General features: G+C 38.5%; 1 protein-coding gene across 4 annotated transcripts; it reads left to right on the top strand.

The window, feature by feature from the left end:
- The first annotated feature begins 8,609 nt into the window (after nt 1–8,609).
- On the top strand, nt 8,610–20,868 carry LOC137939281 (ubiquitin-like domain-containing protein CIP73). Of its 4 annotated transcripts, none has more exons than XM_068784548.1 (17): nt 8,610–8,812; nt 12,036–12,162; nt 12,553–12,670; nt 12,826–12,933; nt 15,256–15,377; nt 15,463–15,546; nt 15,627–15,818; nt 15,972–16,035; nt 16,208–16,356; nt 17,644–17,808; nt 17,898–17,969; nt 18,053–18,179; nt 18,281–18,631; nt 18,763–19,118; nt 19,206–19,835; nt 20,310–20,465; nt 20,556–20,868. In XM_068784548.1, exons 2-17 carry the CDS (start codon nt 12,040–12,042, stop codon nt 20,610–20,612), a joined length of 2,874 nt encoding a protein of 957 aa, XP_068640649.1. In that variant the 5' UTR covers nt 8,610–8,812; nt 12,036–12,039; the 3' UTR covers nt 20,613–20,868. The 4 variants fall into 4 exon arrangements, with proteins under 4 accessions (XP_068640649.1, XP_068640648.1, XP_068640647.1 ...); XM_068784547.1 differs by having other exon boundaries at nt 18,260–18,631; XM_068784546.1 differs by having other exon boundaries at nt 18,251–18,631.
- Nucleotides 20,869–22,009: the final 1,141 nt, after the last annotated feature.

Raw genomic sequence — 22,009 nt, 5'->3', positions numbered from 1 at the left:
TTTTCTCCTTTTATTCCCCTTCTTTCTCCCGGTTTAGGGTTTTTCCTTTTGTGCATCCGGTCTAGGTCATAGTGAACATGTCGCAGCTTCAAGACCGGTTTCGACCTGGATGAAGCCCGTATTGCTAAAAATTCAAAAAATTAAATTTGTAGAACTTTTTCTTGGAATCCCATAGCATCTTGAATCATCTCCATCAGATCTCGGATGAGAGAGTTATGCCCATATTAGGAAGCAATGTTGAAACTATCCAAAATGACCAGATTACGAAGCAATGTCTAAACTGTCCAGAATGCCCAACTTCCATTTGCATCCTAAATCAACATATAAGAATAATGGGTATATTTAGGCACCAAATAATTATTAAAGCCTAAGCATTAATGGATAAAAATATGACATTTTGCAGTCTCATCACATATGCTGCAAAAGAGGTCTTCATGGCCTGTCAATAGAAGTCTACGCGAATGTGATGCAATGTTTTTTGTATGTCTTCATGAGTGTTGTAACGGTCGGTAGAGATGATGGCTGAAACTAACTCTGAAGTGTGTGGTACATATAAGTGCAACTTATAGTAAATAAGAGAATCTTGAATGGCCCATCTAGAGTCCAGTGCCCTGTCAAAAATAAAAATATAAAATAGGATTTTGTAGAAACCTACTGTTATGGACTCCAAAGCATCCAGAGTAGCATGTAGACGTAGGGGTAATTAAGGTAATTTTATGCATGTTTTATTTAGTGGACTCCGTAGCATTTTATTTAGTGGCAATTTGGTAAATTCATCGGACATTATGATTTGCTTGATTATTGTATGGGGGCACTCCTATTATTTATAGGAACGCCATTGGAATGAAATGGAAGATTGATTTGGTAGTTAGTCAAGGTCGAGTACTCTCTCCAACGAGGATCAAGTGCGAGTTTCCTTCAAAACTCAGTTACCCCCTTCCTCAAGACCGTTCCTCTTCCATCCACGAATAGCCGCAGCGCCATTCCATCTTCCCCCTGTTCCCGAGATCCTCTATTTCGTCACTGTCGCATAACCAGTCAGAACGGAGTCCGCCGTCGACGTTCATCTCCACAACCTCTCTAGATTCCCTCAAATACATCCTCTCGTCTCCCTTTCTGGATTCCGACAGCCCGACGTTTCAACTTTGGCTGGTTGTTCATCGTGTATGTTCGCCTTCCCGATCGAGCTTCCCTGTCGCCATTGGGCGTTCCAAACATCCGAAACACAGACCTTAACCTCTTTTCAATCTGGAAGACCGAGGAGAGCATAGAGTGACTCGATCCATGGCCAAAGAGCTTAACACCTACATTAACAAGGACTAGTGACTTAGTTGTTGTACCTTTATAAAATGTTACCAAGAAGCGTGAAAAAGTTGATTTTTTTTCACTTTTAGAAATCCAACGAGAAGAATGAAGATGAAGAACATATCAAAGGATAAGCATAGGAATTAAAAATTTCACAATGTCCTTATTTTAATACAATGAAAGATGAGGAAAAATAAAATACATATCTGAATTTTGGAGTAAGAAGTTGTTATGGACTCCGTAGCATCACGAGTTATCAACAGGTATAGGAATTAAATTATGTCAATTTCCTTTTAATGTAATTCCATTTGGTTTGGTTTGGTTTAGATGTAATATGGCATGAACCAATTGACCCATGGGTCTATTTTGTATTTCCGTCCTCAACCCTATTTAGGGGAACGTCAAGGTGAAGGAAAGGAAGTATTGAGAAAATTAGAATTAAACGGGTCATATTCTACCTCAGAGGTCTAGGTTGGATTCTCCCCCTGAGTCTAGGTCGAGCTTCCTTCAAAGCTCAATCATTCCATTCCGAATTCCACCATTCCACGTTCTAGAAATAAGAATCATCTTCCAGCGTCAAGAACCAATATGGAGGGAAGAGAGGAAAGAAGGGTGACTCAATCCATGGCTTGGGAAGAACCTAACATCTTGGTATCAGACAGGTCCACCCTTTGGGATTCCTCTTCCCCTAAGGATTTGTGGCAATTATTTGAGGACAATCGTCAGAGGACAGACGTTCAGACTCAATCCTTGGAAGAAGTGCGCAGACCACATCTGACCTATGTGAGGCAATCAAATCCATGGATGCAGCAATCCAAGCCCTCCTTTGGCGACAAGACGACAGTGGTCTTCGAGCGTCGCCACCAACAACTTACTCTCCACCGGCCGACCACCATCACTACTGGCCACCACCACCTCCTCCACCACCAATGCGCCATAACAATCCCCATTTGGGGCCTACCACATAGGGACCAAATACGGTTCCCAGGTATTTCAAACACAATTTTCCTACATATGATGGGTCTAAGGACCCCTTGATTTGGTTAACCAAGTGTGACCAATTCTTTTATCATAAAAAAACACAGGCGGATGAGAATGTTTATTTGGCCGCATACCACATGCTTGATGAAGCGCTCCTATGGTACCACCAATTCCGAAATGACCAATTGGTTCAGGATTGGGCAACCTTTAGACAATCATGCATGATGAGGTTTGGTCCTTCTGCTAGTAGCAATCCATTGGGAGAATTAATCAATTATAAATAGAATGGATTACTAGAAGTGTACCAAAAGACCTTCCAAGAATGTTTTGCCCACGCTAGTGAGTTTGTCAGTCACTCCCAGTATGTTCACATCTTTATTGCTGGTTTGACAGAAGCTCTACGGCTAGAAGTTGAATTGCATGGTCCTACAGATTTGGACCATGCTATGAATTTAGCCAGGTCAATTGAGCATAAACAGGATTCACTGGTCAGAAAACCAGCTTGGCCAGGACGGCACACTGCCATTGTGCCAGCACCATATTCTGGGCCTCCACATTCTGGAGCCAGTGCAGCACCGCGACCATAAAGTTCTAACTCTATGCCACCAACTCCTTACTTCAAAAAACTGAATAGACAGGAGATGTAACAAAGAAAGGCCAAGGGCCTTTGTTTTAATTGTGATGACCAGTATGTCCAGGGTCATATATGCAAACGATTAATCAGTGTGTGTCTGTGGGAGGATTGTGAGGACATCCTACTAGAGGAAGAGATTGAGGAGACAAACCAAGAGGGTCCAGAGATTTCCTTTCATGCCATGACTGGCCTACGCAGTTCTAACACCATGCAAGTTAAAGCCCAATTACATCATTTACAATTAATTGCTTTAGTTGACTCTAGCAGCACGCATAATTTCATCAGTCAGCCAGCGGCCGAACAACTTGGGTTAGTCATCCAGCAATAAATAGGCCTTTCTGTCTCAGTAGCCAATGGGGATAAAATTACCAGTGTGGGCATATCTCCAGCCACCCACTTTGATATTGAGGGACACTCCTTTATTGCAGATTTCTTGGTGATTCCACTGTCAGGATTTGATTTGGTCCTTGGAGTTAAATGGCTACAACTGTTGGGGCCTATTTTATGGGATTTTTCAGGCTTTGACCATGACCTTCACAAAGGACCACCGTCAGATCACATTGCATGGCACCCAGGCACCAGTACCCTGCGCACTTCAGACTGTTCAGGTCCATAGCACCGACAACTGTAAGTTATCTCAATTACTTACAGACTTTGAGGATATATTTCATGAACCTACTGCTCTTTCGCCTACTCGTCACTTTGGTCACCGCATCCGATTAAAAACGGGCACTGAACCTGTAGTGGTGCGGCCTTATCGTTACCCCCACTTACAAAAGGATGAAATTGAAAGGCAGTGCCAAAATATGCTCGCCAGGGAATTATTCATCCCAACAGGTCTCCTTTCTCCTCCCCAGTATTACTGGTCTGCAAGCATGATAAAGTCATGGAAGTTTTGTGTGGATTACCGGCAACTCAAAGCTCACACGATTAAAGACAAATTTCCCATACCAGTGGTGGACGAGTTGCTAGATGAGTTACACAGTGCTACTATATTTACCAAGCTAGATTTGAAGTCTGGCTATCATGAAATTTGCGTTCATCCATCAGATGTGGAGAAAACAGCGTTCCGCACACACCACTGTCATTTCGAGCTCCTCGTGATGCCATTTGGTCTATCAAATGCGCTTTCCACATTCCAGGCCCTCATGAATGAGGTATTTCCCTCTCTCTTGAGGAAATATGTTTTGGTATTTTTTGAAGATATTTTGGTGTATAGCAACAATTGGGAAGAGCATCTTCAACACCTTCACCAGGTATTTACCCTTCTCCGCTCACATCATTTGGTTTTAAATCAGTCCAAATGTTCTATGGGTACCTCAGAAGTGGCATACTTGGGCCACGTTATTTCAGTAGTAGGGGTGAAGATTGACCAGAGGAGGCCATCACAGATTGGCCTCCTCTCACATCCATTACAACGTTAAAAGGATTGTTGGGCCTCGCGGGGTATTACAAGAAATTTATCCGTAGCTATGGCCAGATTGTAGCACTGCTTAATAACCTACTCAAGAAAAAATGCCTTTACTTGGTCCAAGACAGCGGCTCATTCCTTTCAACAGTTGAAAGAGGCATTATCATCCGCACCGGTTTTTCAGCTATCGGACTTTGATGAGTCCTTTGTGGTGGAATGTGATGCTTCAGGGGGGCGGTATTGGGGCAATGTTGCACCAACAAGGACACTGCTTGGCCAAAACTACCACAAACTAGCAGCTTATGAGAGGGAACTGATCGATTTACTAAAGCAATACAGCATTGGCGGCCTTATCTCTAGGGGTGCCCATTTCTGATTCGAACTGATCATTGCAGCCTCAAGTATCTTCTTGAGCAATGCCTCACTACTTCACCTCAGTAGTACTGGTAAGTAAACTGATGGGGTTTGACTTTACCGTGGAGTATAAACCTGGGAGTTTAAATGTGGGGGCTGATGCTTTATCTCGCCGGGACATTCCAGAGCCGCAATTACATGCCATCAGTCAGCCCAGAGCTCTCTTATTGGATTCTATTCCGGAGGAAACACAACAGTATCCGGAAATTATTGCCTTATATCATGACATTCAGCAGGGGAGATCGGAGAAACATTGGACGGTTCAGGATCGTCTTGTCCTCTTCAAAAATTGGATTTTTCTACACCTCACGTCACCATTTATTCACAACATTCTAGCTTCGTTACATGACAGTACACATGAAGGCCGACAAAAACCATATTTTCGGATCAGTCGGGATTTTTATTGGAGGGGTATGAAGCGCAGTATAGCCGATTATGTGGCACTTGTTAGATTTGTCAATGGAATAAAGCTGAATCATTAAGTCCAGCAGGTTTGCTCCAACCACTTTAGTTGTCATCACAAGTCTACTCAGATATTTCCTTGGACTTCATAGATGGCCTTCCCTCGTCGTCCAGAAAATCTGTTATATTTGTAGTGGTTGATCGTTTCTCAAAGTATGGCCATTTCCTCCCTTTGGCGCATCCTTACAATGCAACTCACGTAGCTCAGCTCTTTATGGATAATATTGTTCGGTTACATGGGATGCCTACCTCCATTACTAATGGACAGAGATGCCATCTTTACCAATACATTCTGGAAAGAACTATTCAAGTTGCAAGGCACAACGTTAGCATTCTCTTCTGCCTACCATCCCCAGACTGATAGTTAGACCGAGGTCGTCAACCGGACAATTGAGATGTATCTTCGTTGTTTCGTGGGGACTCACCTAAACGGTGGGTTAAATGGCTCGCCTAGGCTGAATTATGTTACAACACCTCCTACCATAGCGCACTCGGAACTACCCCATTCAAGGTAGTATATGGCAGAGAGCCACCTCGACTTTTATCGTATGAACCAGGTGCCTCTAAGGTAGCCACTTTGGACCAAGCGTTAGCAAAAAGAGACACCATGCTCACTAAGGTGCGCACTAATCTCCAGGAGGCCCAGAATACTATGAAATTTTATTATGACAAGAAGCACCGAGAAGTCTTCTTTTCTCTAGGAGATTATGTATGGCTGCGTCTCCAACATTACAGGTAGCTATCACTGACAGCCTCCAAACGCCACAAGCTCTCTCCGAAGTATTATGGTTCCTTTCAGGTGATGGACCGCATTGGCACAGTTGCCTACCGCTTGCAGCTTCCGCCAGAGGCAATGATTCACAATGTGTTTCACGTATCCCAACTGAAGACCTTCCAGGGTGACTCTCCCATGCTGCACACCCCTCTGCCCCCACTACATGAGGGACGTATCCTTTCTACTCCAGCACATGTGTTACAAGCTTGTCACATTCAAGGTGATTGGGAGATACTAGTGCAATGGGTTAATGCTGACCCTAGTGACACTACATGGGAGCCCTTACCAGCTTTCAGATCCCTCTACCCCTATTTCGAGCTTGAGGAGAAGCTCTTTCTCCAGGAGGGGGTGATGTTATGGACTCCATAGCATCACGAGTTATCAACAGGCATAGGAATTAAATTATGTCAATTTTCTTTTAATGTAATTCCATTTGGTTTGGTTTGGTTTCGATGTAATATGACATGAACCAATTGACTCATGGGTCTATTTTGTATTTCCGTCCTCAACCCTATTTAGGGGGACGTCAAGGTGAAGGAAAGGAAGTATTGAGAAAATTAGAAATAAACGGGTCAGATTCTCCCTCAGAGCTCTAGGTCGGATTCTGCCTCTGAGGTCCAGGTCGAGCTTCCTTCAAAGCTCAATCATTCCATTCCGAATTCCACCATTCCACGTTCTAGAAACAAGAATCCTCTTCCAGCGTCAAGAACCAATATGGAAGGAAGAGAGGAAAGAAGGGTGACTCGATCCATGGCTCGGGAAGAACCTAACAGAAGCTCGTTGAATAGACACCCAACTGAAACTTTAATTAAGCATGAGTAATGAAAAACAATGAATCCATGCTTGAATACCATATTAAATTATGGGATCCATGAATAAATCCATGTAGACTTTCTTAGCTCAACATGTAAAGAAGAAGAAGAAAGAAAGAAGGAATAACTTAAGAGTGAGAGTGAGGTGAGAGGAAGAGAGTGAGAGTTTAACCGAGAGAGAAGAAAATGGAGAAGGAGAAAGAGAATAGGGTTTGTTTGTTTTGACCCCTTCTCTTGTTTCTATTTTTATATTTTATTAAGTATAAAATTACAAGATTGCTCTTCTTGCGTGGGTTGGAAAGCAATGTAAGCAAAGGCTGAGAAAGAAGATAAATTACAACTTAACCCCATTAGCTTAGTTGCTCAAAACCTATTAAGAAGCTTTATTGTGCTTAATCTTAAAAATAAGAAACCCTTATAGTTATAAACCAATTAATACTTGAAAAAGCTGATTGGTAGTTCTAGGAAATCCCTTTTAAGGGTCTAGTTGCTTGTACATAGTGTTGATTGTTTTTTAAGCCTAAGTGTTAAACAAGTGTTTGTAATTGGATCCTAGAGGCGGATTGTTGTAAATGTCGTTAGGCTTTAGAACATAATGAGTTGACTATGAGGTACAAATACCTTGGGAGTAGATTAACAATTCAAGACAATGTTAGATTGTGAACCACTATAAAAACTGTTTTTGCATGCTTTTATGGTTGATTGTGATTATTGCATTTTTATGTATTTAATTACTGAATTTCTTGCTTAATTGAGTTCTAGCCATCAAAATTTGATAAACCTACTCACCCCTCCTTCTCGGCTCTCTTTCCCTCCCCATCCCTCCCTCTCTCATTCTCCCAAATAAACTAATTAAAATTTATAAATTTACAAAAAATTTCATCCCCCTTTTTGTAAATAAATTAAATCAAAATAAAATAAAATAATTGAAACTAATTCAAAATTAAATAAATAATAAAATTACCCCTCTCCGTCCTTCACTCCCCCTTTTCTCCTTATCTCCCTCCACCTCCCCTCTCCCCTCCCCTTCCCCCTCTGCCCTCTACCCTCTCTCCCTCTTCACTGTAATTAAGCTTTTTTTGGAGTTCGTTTTATACATTTTAGTTTCTTTGAAAACCATATGGAGGGTTATTTTGAGGTGGAAACTGTGATGTGACTTAATCTCTTTTTTGGAAAAAAAAACTTACAAAAAGAGTTTCTATAGAAAGAAATAACAAATCTCTAGTTACATTGTTACAAGGAAATATTTTGTAACAAACATTAAACTTAGTCTTATGGGTGAAAAATATTGCCTTAAATTATTTTCTATTTGTTTGTGGGTTCTAAACTTAAAGAGCGGATTACAAGACTTCAGTTCTAGGTTGAATATGGGAGAGTAGTAATAAGAGTTAAAAACTCCAATGGTAAGGAATTATAAAATTTATGTCATGAGACATGGAAAGGCTTCTTCTCCCCGTTGGGTCTCTTAGGTCAAGTCAAGCTAATTAGAATTGGGTCCAATATGATTGGACAAGGTTGATGTCAAACTTTTTGCAAAAGGCCGGAAATGATGGATTTTTGTTAAATTCTATTGCTTCAAGGTGTTCAACTCTTACTCCATTTTCCCCTCCTTTTCTAAATAACTGAAATGCCTTTATATAGTTAATTTACAAAAATATAGCCTTTTTTGTTCATTTTTATGCTAATAGAAATGTTCCTGAGCTGAAATAAAATGGTTGCCACAAGTATAGTGGCCAACATTACTGGCCCAAACCGTTTGGAACCGCTCGGGCGTCCAACAAGAGCGTATTCGAGGAGCCAGAGTCGCACCTCTCTGCCACGGATGTGTATTCCTGTACTAATATTTCAAACATATTATAAAAACTCCTAGCCGGTTATACATTTCTTCGCTCAGAATCTGTGTTTTTTCAACTCATCTGCCCTCCGGTATCCCCTAGTTTCTTCCTGTTCGTTCTCCTCATTTGTCTTCCGGTGGTCGGAGGCCGATATCGATCTGAACTTGGGTTCCGTCCACGGAGGTACGATTCTCCCTATCAAAACATTTTTCATTGTTCTCGTGCTCTTATCGTTTCTATTTTAGTTTGGTTTTATGTAAAAGCTCGGATTGGAAGTTTACAGCTTTTCTATTGCTGATAGAAGTTTTTTCTCCAAGGTGCCGTTTTTTCTTGTGCACGGTTTCTTTTATTCTTAAGAGAAGGATTCCCTTGCCGCCCTCTTATTATGTTGTTATTTATTTCTCGCAATTAGTGGTTCATTCGTAAACTTTTTGGGTTAGTTCTAGAAGTAGTGACTTCTTCTGTCTCTTCCAGCGTACTACAAGTGAGTTTTGGTTAGCGTGCGAAATGGCTAACAGCTTTGTTCTTTACTCTTAACTTTGGGGTTGTTATTCAAGATGCTCTTAGTTGTTTATCAGCGAATAGGTTTAACCAACAAAAGAGCTGTAGAAGTTTTTTTCTTTTAATTTGTCACACAGATCATAGAGTAAATACTAGTAACCTAGTTTAGTAATGTAAGTTTTTCAGAAGAATGACTTTTTTTTTCTTTGTTCATGAAGAGTGAGAGAATGACGAATATTTTACTTTTTTGATCTTTCGTTGATATTTATTTTAACAGTCACCACCATCTGCGGTGATTGGTTCTCATGTAGCACTACCCCCACTATTGGACAGATCTCAAGTGGGATAAGAGCGTACCACAAAAGTATAAATGTTTAGTGTCAAGTGTTTCAATACATGTAGGATGATAGAAATGATCATCACTATCTACAAATAGGGAAGATTCTTCTTTACAGGGTATTGCTGCGTAGATGTTATTATTTCATTTCTGTTGGAATATAAGTTCCTCACGGTTCTTGAGAACCTTGAAAACCTTGAGAATCTAATTCTCCGAATGCAGTCAAAGATGTTCAAGTAGGGTTCTTATTGGTATTGACTTATGTTTGCGCAACCTTCAGTTGTTTTGGTTAAAAAATATTTAACTAAAACACATAATGTCCAACAAAATGCAGTTTCAGTGTTTTATCATGTTGGTATAAATCCTCTAAAGTGGAAATAGCTATACAATTCAGAAGATTTAAATATTTTATATCACTAATTTAAACTTGACATATCAGATCAATACTTGGATAAAGTTTGATGAGTAGGTTTCTTGGATAAAGATCCCAAAGGTATGTTTTCATATATTCTTCTGAAAGCATATACTAAGATATGATCATTTCTTGTCTAATTGTTTTTAAATGGGGAGAATTATAATCTATGATTCATTACTTTATCAACAGGAAAATCTTAGAGGATATTTTTCTAGTTTATAAATGTATTCATGTAGCATTTGTGTATGGAATTTGATTTTGTCGCAATAGTGCCTTTTCATATTATGTAGAAATTTTAGATGATAAAGAGATTTGGGGTGGTCTTGAGTTATCAAATTGTTGAGAGTCCATTGTTTTCCAAGTTGTTAGGTGCTTCTGTAAGTCATCAAAATTTTGAATGTTAAACACATTTGGCGTTGTCACTTTCATGGGTGGTCTGGAGTTGTCAAATTGTTGAGAGTCCATTGTTTTTCTAAGTTGGTAGGAGCTTCTGTAAGTCATTGCTGGTTCTTCTATGACTTCAGATTTCTTTATGTAGCCTGGTTCTTCAGATTTCTTCAGTGATTCTCTATTGTGAAGAAATTCAGAAAGAACATAAAGAATAATAGTGGAATTGGTCACTTCAATATTAGGGGGAGAGTTTCAACACATTGGTAGGTCCCAAGATAATTGCATTTGGAGCAGGTGGATCTGGTTTATACTCCAGACCCATTTAATGGAGACAGGAATGCACAAATGCTGGCTACCACTGGATTTGCCTGAGGGCTTCCAAAGGTATTAAGTTGTAAATGATAAAGGCAAAATTTCAATACCTAAATAAGCCATTTAAAATCAAAATTCAGATGATGCATGAACATAGAAACCCAGTTGACAAATTTGATAAGATTATGACCTGTGGTAGAAATTATATTTCTGAACAGACATGATACCTATTCTCATTATGGAGTAATAACCAGTTAAAATCTGACTGTTGGGATATCTATATACTCATATACCAATTTTTGTATGAGCTTTAGAATTATTGCTCTTGTATTGGCTTCATGGGATTGGCTGATTGAGCTTTTGAAGGGAAAGGATTGGGAAAGGAAACGAGCATGAATTGTATTCAAACCTTTTTGATTGTTCCTTTTTTAAATGGAAAAAGATCATAACTAATGCATGGAGACATTATTACTATAAATTCCATAGATGCTGGGAACATTTTACATTCAGTTTCCTCCTTTCTTGTGTTTAATTTCATTCTTGTAATGCATAGATGCATTCATTTTGAGTAATTTCTGTAGGAAAATTACATTTTGTCTACTCAGTCGCTGCTCAAGCTATCTTGTGTCAATACTGGGTACTAATGGCAAAATCAGGCTGTTGATGTCATCTGAGACCACCAAGTGTTTGATGTGTTTGTCATATGGACAAATTGAAAGAAAATCATGTTTTTTTTTTTTTGAAATGGAAAGAAAATCATGTTACTGGCTGAACCACTTGATAATTTTTTTAAGACTTGTTTTTTGCAATGATCCTCTTACAATGTGTACCAGATAAGCTAAAATCTGTTTTCTCTGTTTATTTACTGGATTGACATTGTAATGGAAAAAAATGAATCTTCTTTAATGTTATTAAACCATAAAAATCTGGGCTGCATCGAAGAATTTGTTTGGTGAGCATAAATCTGCTGGGATCAACTGGATCTCCTATTTGGTGCTATTTTTTAGCTCAATTAGTGAAGATTATTCTCTTTTATTTTTTTTAACTATTAGATTATTCTCTTAGTAAGACTGAAGTGTGAGAAGAAATTAGGAATTTTTTCTCATCATACAAAATCGTTCCTTGGATATCATACTTATGCTCCTACACTGGTGTAGCAAAATTATCAGATTGCTTTTTTTTTTAAATTGTTTGATGAATGAGTGTATTTCTTCCTGTTCTTCTTCTTTATCAAAAGCACAATTTTTTATTTTTATTTTTTGACATGCAAAAACCAAATAATCGGTATAAGTGGATAAACACAGAAAGAATTGTCTGGCTTGAAAATTCTGCTGAGGTTTATTTCTGTAAATCTTTTTAAGAGGTCTCTTTTTTCATATTCTTCCTAAGAAATCTGCTTCTTGAAATTATTCATTTTCCTTTATTTATATTTTAATGTTTGTGTCCGTCAGGATCATGGCTGAGGAATGTTCTATGGAAGCATCTAGCTCAAGACAGGTCCATGGGGAGGAACCTGATGTGGAAGTTAATATAAAGACTCTTGATTCTCAAATCTACTCCTTCCGGGTGAAAAAGAATGTAATGTGATTTTGAAAAAGACTGTGATGAATAGTTTCTTTTGGTATCTGGGGTTTGTTTGTGTTCATTTTAGCTGATATTTCAATAACTTTGGGTGTAATAACATTTAGACATCTAACTAATGTTCTTCTATATTTCTTCTAAAAAAAACTAATGTTCTTCTATATTTCTTCTAAAAAAAACTAATGTTCTTCTATAGATTACAGAAATCTGAATACTGCATAACTTTTTGTAACATTCAGGTTTATTTTAATTCTATTTTATATGTATCATGCCATTCAAAAAAATATTTCATATGAATGATGTGTTCGTGAGATAAGAAGTCACTTTGTTTAAAATTCTGTTTGTTCATCTTTATACATTTTCTTATTTTCTTTGAAAAACTTTCAGATGCGGGTATCTTTGTTTAAGGAGAAAGTAGCAAGTGCAATTGGTGTTCCAGTGGCTCAGCAGCGGCTTATTTTTAGGGGGAAAGTCTTAAAGGATGATCACCTCCTTTCTGAATATCGTATCCTTCTATGTCAGTCTGTTATTACTTGTTTTGTCATTTCCATTTCACTTATTTAACAGTAATTTAAATATATTTTATTATATTCATTCGTGTTTGAAATTTTTGTTTCTTGCAACTTATATGGTTTTTGTGTTCCAAGACTACAATCATAGATGTTGAAAACGGGCATACCCTCCATTTAGTTGAGAGACTGCCTGCACAAATGCAGAATCAACCGGGGGCAAATCCTGCAGGGCATAATGGAGATAGTGATAGCCAAGGTTTTGATTCCTTTATTTTTTGAACAAAGTTCTTTCTGCGTGGTTTACAGATAATTTTTCTTTTTTCATAGGGTTTATATACTGGGTATTTGTCTTTTTCTGTATTAGGATATTTTGTATAGTAATCTCTAGATGATGTTGTATTTATTTTGGAATTTTAGTATCAGTACTATTTACAAAAATCTGCTTTTCCATTCAATATACATAGATTTTTCAAGCATTTAGATTGTATTAATTGGATGGATATCATTTTGATGCTTTTTCTTCTTCAAACAATTTTCATGCTTTTGAATTTTCTTTTGCCTTTTTCAATGTTTTTGTTGTTAGACTACCAGTTAACTGTTCTTGTGCTTTACCTTATTGCCATGAAAATGAAATTGGGAGCTCAGGATACTTGTTGATTGTGCTCTGTTTTTATTATTTTGGGCTTGTAGTTGAGATTTTTATTTCTAACAAGAATTGCAGCTAGTGCTGTCCATGTCTTTGAAGTGCAACAGGTCACTTTCACTAATGAGTTGGTTTTATAGGGTTCACAAATGAGAAAAAATGTGGATAATATAGCTAAATATTTTTGCAACTATCATGAGTTCATATATCTTTGAAATTTCTTATAATTATTTTTTTGAAAAGAGTGATGAATTTGTTACAACCAAACAGAACCAGAACAAGATCGAAGGAGCACTCCTCTAACAACAAGAGATTGTGGGGAGGCTCCTGGCTTAGCTAGCGAATCAACAAGAGAGTTTACTGAGCTAGGCACATGAGACCAAATATAAGATTTTTTTTTTTTTTTGAAATGAATCAAATTTTTGCGCTAGCGGGGATTCGAAGCCGCGCGCTGGGTACAATTCTGACACCAGTGATCATGAGGCCCACTGGCCTTCATGTAGACCAAATATAAGAAATTGAAGATAAAATATTAAAAATTTCAAAATAAACATTCCAATGACGTCAAGGTGGATCCCAAGAAGAGGAGCACTGACTAATCACTGCTTTGGAGTCACCTTCAATGAGAAGAGGGCCGCAGAGATGATCCCGACGTATGATGAGTCCATGCAGGAGGGCAGGTAGCTCGGTAGCAGTAGAATCAATAATTCCCGAAGGACTGGAGTTGGATATGAGAGTGTTGCCATCGACATCACGAAACACACCATTGAAGCCCGCTTTACTAGGATTACCAAATGCCTTCCGTCAAAAATAAGCTTGAGGGTCCTCGGCGGAGGAGGTTTCCATTCAGCAATCTTAGGGATCTTGGGAGGGGCAGTCATTTGGGCTATTGCTCATGTGTGCATTGTAAACATTAAAAAAAACTCATTGCCACCGTCCAGTGATCACTCCTGGCGGCTCAAAAATGTTATTGCATGAGCCAAAGAGGATTGTCTGTGTAGTTGGAGGTTTGATGAATAATTCACTCATATTGGTGACCTGTCTCACTGTCACTTTCCTAGAGGCAAATACAGTGGCAGACCAACTCACTAAAAAGGGACACTTGCTATCTGAATTATCAGTTGTGTTTAATTTCCATTATGCTGATTATTAGTGCTTTTGTGCACTGCTTGCTACTTTCTTGCTAGCTTTCTTTCTTTTAATAATATTTCACCCTTTAAAAAATTAAAAAATCATTTAAAAAAAACTATCTCCTCTTTATCTTTGATGTTTACTCTGAGAAAAAAGAATTTGTGAACCAACAAGTTATTAGTCAAATAGTTGTGGAGGAAGTATTGTGGGCTTGAAAAGTTCTCGCAACGCCCCTCCGGTTTCTCAATGCTTCAGTATTATTTAAAAAAAAAAAAGTGAAGTTTCAAAAAAAAAATTTATTGGTCCAAAAAAATTCTCTTAAACACCCAAAAACTAAAAAAAATGCAATGAAAAAATTCATAAATTTTATAGTATATCTAGAAAACTAGATTTGATTAGATATTTTTGATAATGTTGGCTATTTTAATATCGTATGATATCTTTTTAAATAGAAAGTAAATTATTGCAATATTTTATTGTGATTGTGTTTTCTTTGCTCTCTCTCTCTCTCTCTCTCTCTCGCTCCCTGTCTGCTCGTGACGTTAAAAATTGGAAGCTTACCTTAGACACTGTGCGAGCCATAAGTTTTAAATTGCATAGTTTGATCTAAATTCCTGAGCTCTTCAATTATGCTAGAGAATTGCAATAACTTGCTTCAGTTTTTTTTTTCTTTACTTCCTTTCATCATAAGATTAGTTTTGAATGGAGTATTTTACAGTATTTTAAGTCATGTGTGACTTTTCTGGTAGTGTCAATGCTGATCATGTTAGTTTACTTTTTGTTTGATTTTATTGTTTTTGGCAGGAAATGACTTTACTGCTACTGGGCCCCGGGGCAGGATTGGGCAAGTTTCTCACAGTGTAGTTCTTGGGACATTCAATATTGGGGGAGACCAAGGTGAAGGAGTTGTACCTGATCTTGGTCGGGTAGGTTTGTCAGCATGTGTTTATGTAGTTGAGTTGATTTTGGCTTGATTTTTATTTATGTTTTGTATTGTTATATCTCCATCAGATTATTGGGGCAGTTTTAAATTCTGTTGGAATAGGGAACCTGACAGCAACTGGTGGTACCAGCAACATGTCTTCTGCCACTTCCGTGAGTATTACTTTTTATTTATGGAATAACTTCGTAGACGTTCTCTGTGTAGTTTTGTAGCTCAACATATTCTTTTTCAGTCCAATTCTGCAGTTCAGGCTACCCAAAGTGCGGAAGCAGCAGGACCACATGTAGGGACTGGTGTCCAAGCTCAGACTGGGAATCAGGGGCAATCCGGTCAGGGCTTTCCCACTCCTCCATTTCAATCTCTATATCAGCCTCTACAGTTACCATTGACCGGAGGAGCAGTAGCATTTCCTCCACAAAATATGGTTGCTATTCTTTTTCTTTTTTCCTGTTTTTCTGATGATGATTTTTCTTTCTCTTTTTCTTATATTTTCTATTGATATTCCTCTTTTCTCTTATATTCTCTGCCTCCCCCCTCACCTTGATCTATTTCATTGACATCCTTTTTCATGAACTAGGTCATTCCAGATGCTTTGACAACACTGACTCAGTTCATAAATCGAATGCAAGTGGTATTATCAGGTAATGGTAATAAATTGGTTGCATTTCTTCTGTTATATGGTACAAGAAGCAACTTCAACGTTATTTGGTCAGTGTGTGTTGATTTATTCTGATAGGTTCTCAATGTCTCTGCTTGCTGGTGAGCCAGCAAGATCAGATACTCAAAATAACTTCAACTTTCATAACTTGACAGGTTCTCAGTCATCTCTGCCTGCTGATGATCAAGCAAGACCAGATACTGCATTGCCCAGCACAAGGGGACTACCAACTCCTGAAGCATTAGGAACTGTGGTGCATCGAACACGGCAACTCCTTAGTGAGCATGCTGGAGCTGCACTTTCTGTAAGTCTTCTACTTGACATTTTAATGAATATTGAAAGTTTGGTTCTTTTTTGTCTTATCTATGTATCAATATCATCAAAAAGAAAAATTTTATGTATCATGTGGAACTCCCCCTTGAACTAAAAAAGTATTACATGGAGAAAGTGCTTCCATCTTAGGCTCAAAATTCCATAAAGAAATGTCCAAACTCCAATCCTTACCATTCTTGAATTCCTCACCGTACTGGAGAATTGTCTAATTTTGGTCAAATTGGTTCATCCGGGTTTAAGTGGTGGTTGTACCAGTATCTCATCATAAAGTGTAAGCATATATTGATATAATATTATTTATGTATCATTATAGTTTACATAAAATTGAATGTATAATATTTAGTAATACATATGTAAATGTATTGAAATAATCATACTTAATTTAGTACCATTAGTTGTAAGTTATGATAATGTATAATTACTGCATATTTAATATGTCACGTTGTATAAGGTGCCTATACATGCCTATAATAGTATATTTAATAGTTAAGATGTCTAGTTATGGAAAGTAGATGAATCTACTACTACAAAAATGTTTTTTTTAAAAGAAAACTTCTTATTTTATGATATTATAGTAATACTATAAAGAAGAAAGTTAAAAAAAGGCTGGACAAGGATGATTACCCTCACCATCAACAATGAGAAAGAGACGTGGGGGGGTTGGGGCACCTGCCTCCGCCTCTTTGTTTCTTTATGTGAGGGTAGGGGAGCATCCTTAGTGTCATTGGGACACCTCTGCCCTCTGCTTTTTACTGAAAGAGAGGGAGGGGATGGCTCTGCCTCTCAACTATGTTTTTTTTATGAGAATTTGGTTGGGGGGGTGCTTGGCTTCCCTCTTTCTGCAGAGCATCAAAGGATGAAGGGATCCCCCCTCCATCGAACACGAAAGTGGAGAAGGAAACCAGTCTGGATGTTTGGTCGGTTTTGGTAGTTTAAGAGGCCAAATTGTCTTGGTCATCTGGGTATTCCCCCTCCCCCGGTTTTTGTGATTTCAGAACTGGAGTGCAAGCCAATTCTGGTTAAACCAGGTTCAACTGGCTGATGCATTCTGGTTCTGATAACATTGGGTATCTATTATCCAATTTATACTATTATTTTTAAACTCCAGAAATGAGTAGAGGTACAAAACTGATTAAATTTTCAATATTTTGGCTTACAATGTCTAAAACTTGAAATCTTTTAATTGATCATTGAATCCTAATCTGTATGCACAGATATCTCTTCTGTTGCTTTTTTTAATGTTCTGCATCTTCTGTAGAATATTGCTGGGCGCCTGGAAAGAGAGGGATCAAGTACTGATGCAAGAATCCGGGCCCAAATTCAAGCTGAAGCAATGCAAGCAGGAGTAGCTGTGCAACATTTAGGCGCCCTTCTGTTGGAGCTTGGTCGCACCGTTATGACCCTCCAGATGGGGCAGTCTCCAGTAGGCCTTTTGTCTCTACTCCCTTTGATATTGTTTGAAATTTCAGAAGTTGAGATTAGTATTTATTGGAAATGTCTGGCTAAATGTAGGCTGAATCTGTTGTGAATGCTGGACCAGCTGTTTACATATCTCCATCAGGGCCAAATCCTATAATGGTTCAGGTTATTGTTAATAAATTCATATATAAATAATCTCACTCCCTTTATGACAAATTTCCCCATATAGATATCTTTATATTTTGCAGCCATTTCTTTCTCAAATGAGCTCCTTCATTGGGGTCCCATCTGCTGGTCCTGTGGCAAATAGTGGGATTTTGAGTCCTGTTGGCATAGGAGGTGTGCATCGGAATATAAACATTCACATCCATGCTGGTGAGATTCTTGACCTCTTAGATATCTCTTCTCATTCCAGATTCTCTATTCTGACTTTGTGTGATCATCAGGGTCCTCAGTTTCTTCTGCCTTATCTTCAGTGGGCTCTAGGACAAATAATGGGGAAGCAAATCAAGCACAGCCAGGTGGAACTGGAACTGGGCTTCCACGTGAGCTGCCTGCAAGAAACATTTTTACAGCTATTCCAGCACGTTCCCCTGGGGAGGCATCTGGCCACGTTCTCAGTGTATTACACCCTGTCCATGCCAGGTCTCATCCAACAAACTTGACCTCCGGCCCACAAACTTCTTTGCAGAGAGCTACTCCAACAGTACCCATTGGGGTCCAGCCCAACATGGGGGGTAATGCACAATCAGCTCCTCAGTCTTTTTCAACCTCTTCAACTGTGATCCATCAGGGTGAGTCTGTCAGCAGTGATGGTAACATGCATGGTAAGGTTGCCCATAGTTCAACTTTGGGAGATTCCAAGGGTCATTAGTGGTAATTAGTTCACTCCACTGGTGGCAAATATCATAATGTACTAATTTTGTTATCCTTTCATTCTTCTTCTTGTGAAATTCAGCTTATCAGGACTCGTCGAGATCTAGTGGGATGTCTGATGAGGCGAATCAAACCTCCATCCATTTGACAGTTGATGGAGGCGGTAGTAATGGGGCTCTTAGAGCTTCTGTTTTCCCTCATGTTTCATCAGAAACCCACAATCACCAACTTGGTAATGAAGAAAGAGGAGGAATTTTGGGGCTGACACAAGAACACCCTGTTGATGCACTTCCCTGCAAATCAGAAGCACGACATTTTGAGAGCAGGGGTGATAATGTTGCTTCAACTAGTGCTCCAGGTTCCACCGAAGATATACATCCCGGGGCAGGTGAAATTAGTCCTCCTTTGGGACTGGGATCTGGAGGTTTGCAGCTGAAGGTAAGTAATTTCTTGAATTTGAATTGTCTTATTTATTGTTGTTTTACCTGGTCTTCCTGATGATATAATCTGGGCATATGGTTCAAGAGGAGAAGCAGGCTGTCAAAGTCACAGGAAAACGTTTCAGGGACTGATTCCTCCTCATCTCCTAACCTGACTGAAGAGTCAATTGCTCGAGGCCAACAAGTTTTGCGGGCCCTTATATCTAGGGGAGCTTCTAACCAAAACATGTCTGACTGCAGTCAGTCCGCAGTCCAGCCTTTCATCTCAGATCAATTTCGTGAGAGTTTGCCTTCAGATGCACCAAATGGTGGTCTTGGACGCAGACAAGTTGATGCTGCAAGCTTGATGTCTCAAGTCGTTGCGAGTCCTGCGATAGACAATCTCCTTTCTGGGGTGTCACAGCCGGCAGGGTTTATTCCAACTGGTGGCTTAAGAGGCATGCTGGAACAGATTACTGAAAGCCCTTCAATGAGAAATGCAATTAATCAATTCGTGGAGCATGTTGAAGGAAACATGGTTCCAGGTTTGGAAAGGGAGCAACATGGCCCTTTTGATATGTCTAGATTGTTTCAACAGCTGATGCCTGTTTTGTCACAAGCTCTTGGTGGGATGTTGAATGGTCCTGCATCTACATCAGCACCTTCAGCAAGTGATGAGCGTAAACATGATAGGGATGACAAATTGGATGATAAAGTGCATGACAAGAGCAATGAGGTGCTTTTCAACTTCTTTATAGACTTTCAACAACTTACTAGTGTTTTGAACTCTTTTAATACCTTTGATTACTTGGTGTTTTCCAAGTTTTCTGGCTTCCAACTATCTTTAAGAAAACCTATGAGTACAAATTATAATGTTAATATTGTTATTCTCTTCACCTACAACATTGAAGAGATGCTCATAATGATACTGTTGTTTTAAACTTGGCTTTCCGTATTTGTTTTTGGTATTGCTGCACTGGTGATTAAGTATTCTGCATATTGATTTGCATGCATCAATGGGGCAGTTGGTTTCCGTGATGATATGAAGAAGTGAACTTTTTCAAGCAATAAATTTGTTGGAATGTACATTTAAGGATGGTATTATTGTGCATTTAATATGTTTTCATACTGTTCGCAGGAAATATAGCGATTTGTGGTCTGCCATCTCTGTTCTTTCACAGTTTTTAATTGAAATGTGGTATCTCTTCAGATTGACCTACGACAAGCTGTACAAGGCATTGAGCATGGGGACCCGCCTGCAAGTGTTCTTCGTAGTGTGGCTGAGAGTGCCAATTACCTATATGGTGAAGGGAGCATTGCTGAACATCTGATTGATGAAATCTGCAATGATGATGGATTAGAGAAGGTTTTCATCTAGCATCTGGGATTTTTTATATCGTATGTTTCTTCCAACGAGTTTTTTTGTTGTTGTTCTAATGTCTTTTATCTTTGTCAGGAGTACATGGAAATGCTGCGCCGTGATATAGCTTCTCGCTTCCAGTTTGAATCTTGATCCCCTACTGGCGGCATCCAACAATTGATATTGTGGTAACCTGTTGAGAAAACACGAATGTGGCTTTTTGTTGTATCAAATGGATGTGTTTGCTTTGTGAACCTCTTTAGTGTGTGTGTGTGTTTTTTTTTTCAATTCCCTTTATTATGTTTACATTTATTTAATACTCATGCATCATTCTGTACAAATTCAACCTCAGGCTAGTGAGCCCTTTTCATTGTTTTTTCAGATATAATAGCATTTCCATGGTTGGATACTGAGTCTTAAAATATAACGAGAAATAATGTGTGAAGTTCATAATATATGCTGTGATTTTCCACTTTTTCTTGAGCTTAGCTTGTTTTCATAGCCTCAAGAGCATTTTTGTAACTAAACTTCTGTAGATATCAATGAAGAAGACGAGCTCATTGAGTTGTCCTAATTCTAGGTAATCACTTGGATGAAAACTCTTTTCTTCTCTTCCTTAGTTATATCCTCTTCCTTGTACAATCTATCTTAAGCACCAACATAAGTTAAATAATTATTGGTTTCATGGAATCAGAGTGTTGTTGAATAGAGACTGTTCTAAATCCAGACTTCCAAGTTTTAAACATATTCAGGGTATAACTTGGAAAGAAGGAAAGGGTTTAAGGAGAAATTACTTGGGTAAGGTTACACTAATGTTACTTAATTCTTTTCGGTCTTTAGCCTTAACCAGCGGAATTGGAAGTATAGAGATCTCGAAGAGAAGCTCCTAGTTCCAGATTTGCGTTGAAAGTTTAGCACAAAAAATTCTCAGTTCACCATAGATTTGGAAGTGAGTTTTTCATTTCCCTTGTTGTGCTCTTCTAACCTTAAGGAATTCTAATATTTGAAGGATTTAATTTTTTTTCCACCTTAAAGAGTTTCAAACTAGATTTTTTGCTTTTATGACCAATCTTTGGTTCCTCAAACAGGGGTAGTAATCCTTTCATGTCAGGTTTTGTTACGTTGTTGTTAACCATCTTCACATGAGATGATATTGTTGATCTTGATATCCCTAATGAGATGGTTTTAATGATAAAAAAAAAATACTTAAAAACTACTAATGCACTAGTATATCGTGTAGCTCTAAAATGTCCCCAAAAAATTCTGGCACCATGGACTAACCAAATGACCCATACAAAATGGTAAGCAAATCGGTCATCTCAAAAACATGTTCGAACAATGTAGTAATATTGTCAAACTGAACAAGAAAGCTCACCAAAGTAGACAACAAAAGACCATGTGACTGAACGAAGTGAAGCTATTTTGTTTGATCGATGGGAGATAAAAAAAACTTTTTGGTGAGACTTGTTTGGCAGAGAAAAATCTTCTATTCGGAATCCACCATCTGATTTAATAATCTCTCTATCCTTCTCTTGCTGGAGAAACTTCTG

This window comes from Aristolochia californica, unplaced genomic scaffold, assembly GCF_029961685.1.
Source record: "Aristolochia californica isolate CCGP_79_NKW_82.1479 unplaced genomic scaffold, dmAriCali1.0.hap1 SCAF_8, whole genome shotgun sequence".
Classification (NCBI taxonomy): Eukaryota; Viridiplantae; Streptophyta; class Magnoliopsida; order Piperales; family Aristolochiaceae; genus Aristolochia; species Aristolochia californica.
This window is presented reverse-complemented; position numbering and strand designations above follow the sequence as displayed.

Excerpts from the sequence above, each read along its gene's own strand:
- LOC137939281 (XM_068784546.1), top strand. The coding sequence starts at position 12,040 with ATGGCTGAGGAATGTTCTATGGAAGCATCTAGCTCAAGACAGGTCCAT. Across the intron at positions 15,378-15,462 it reads TTGTACCTGATCTTGGTCGG|ATTATTGGGGCAGTTTTAAA; the intron begins GTAGGTTTGTCA and ends TATCTCCATCAG. Across the intron at positions 19,119-19,205 it reads CTGGAGGTTTGCAGCTGAAG|AGGAGAAGCAGGCTGTCAAA; the intron begins GTAAGTAATTTC and ends ATATGGTTCAAG.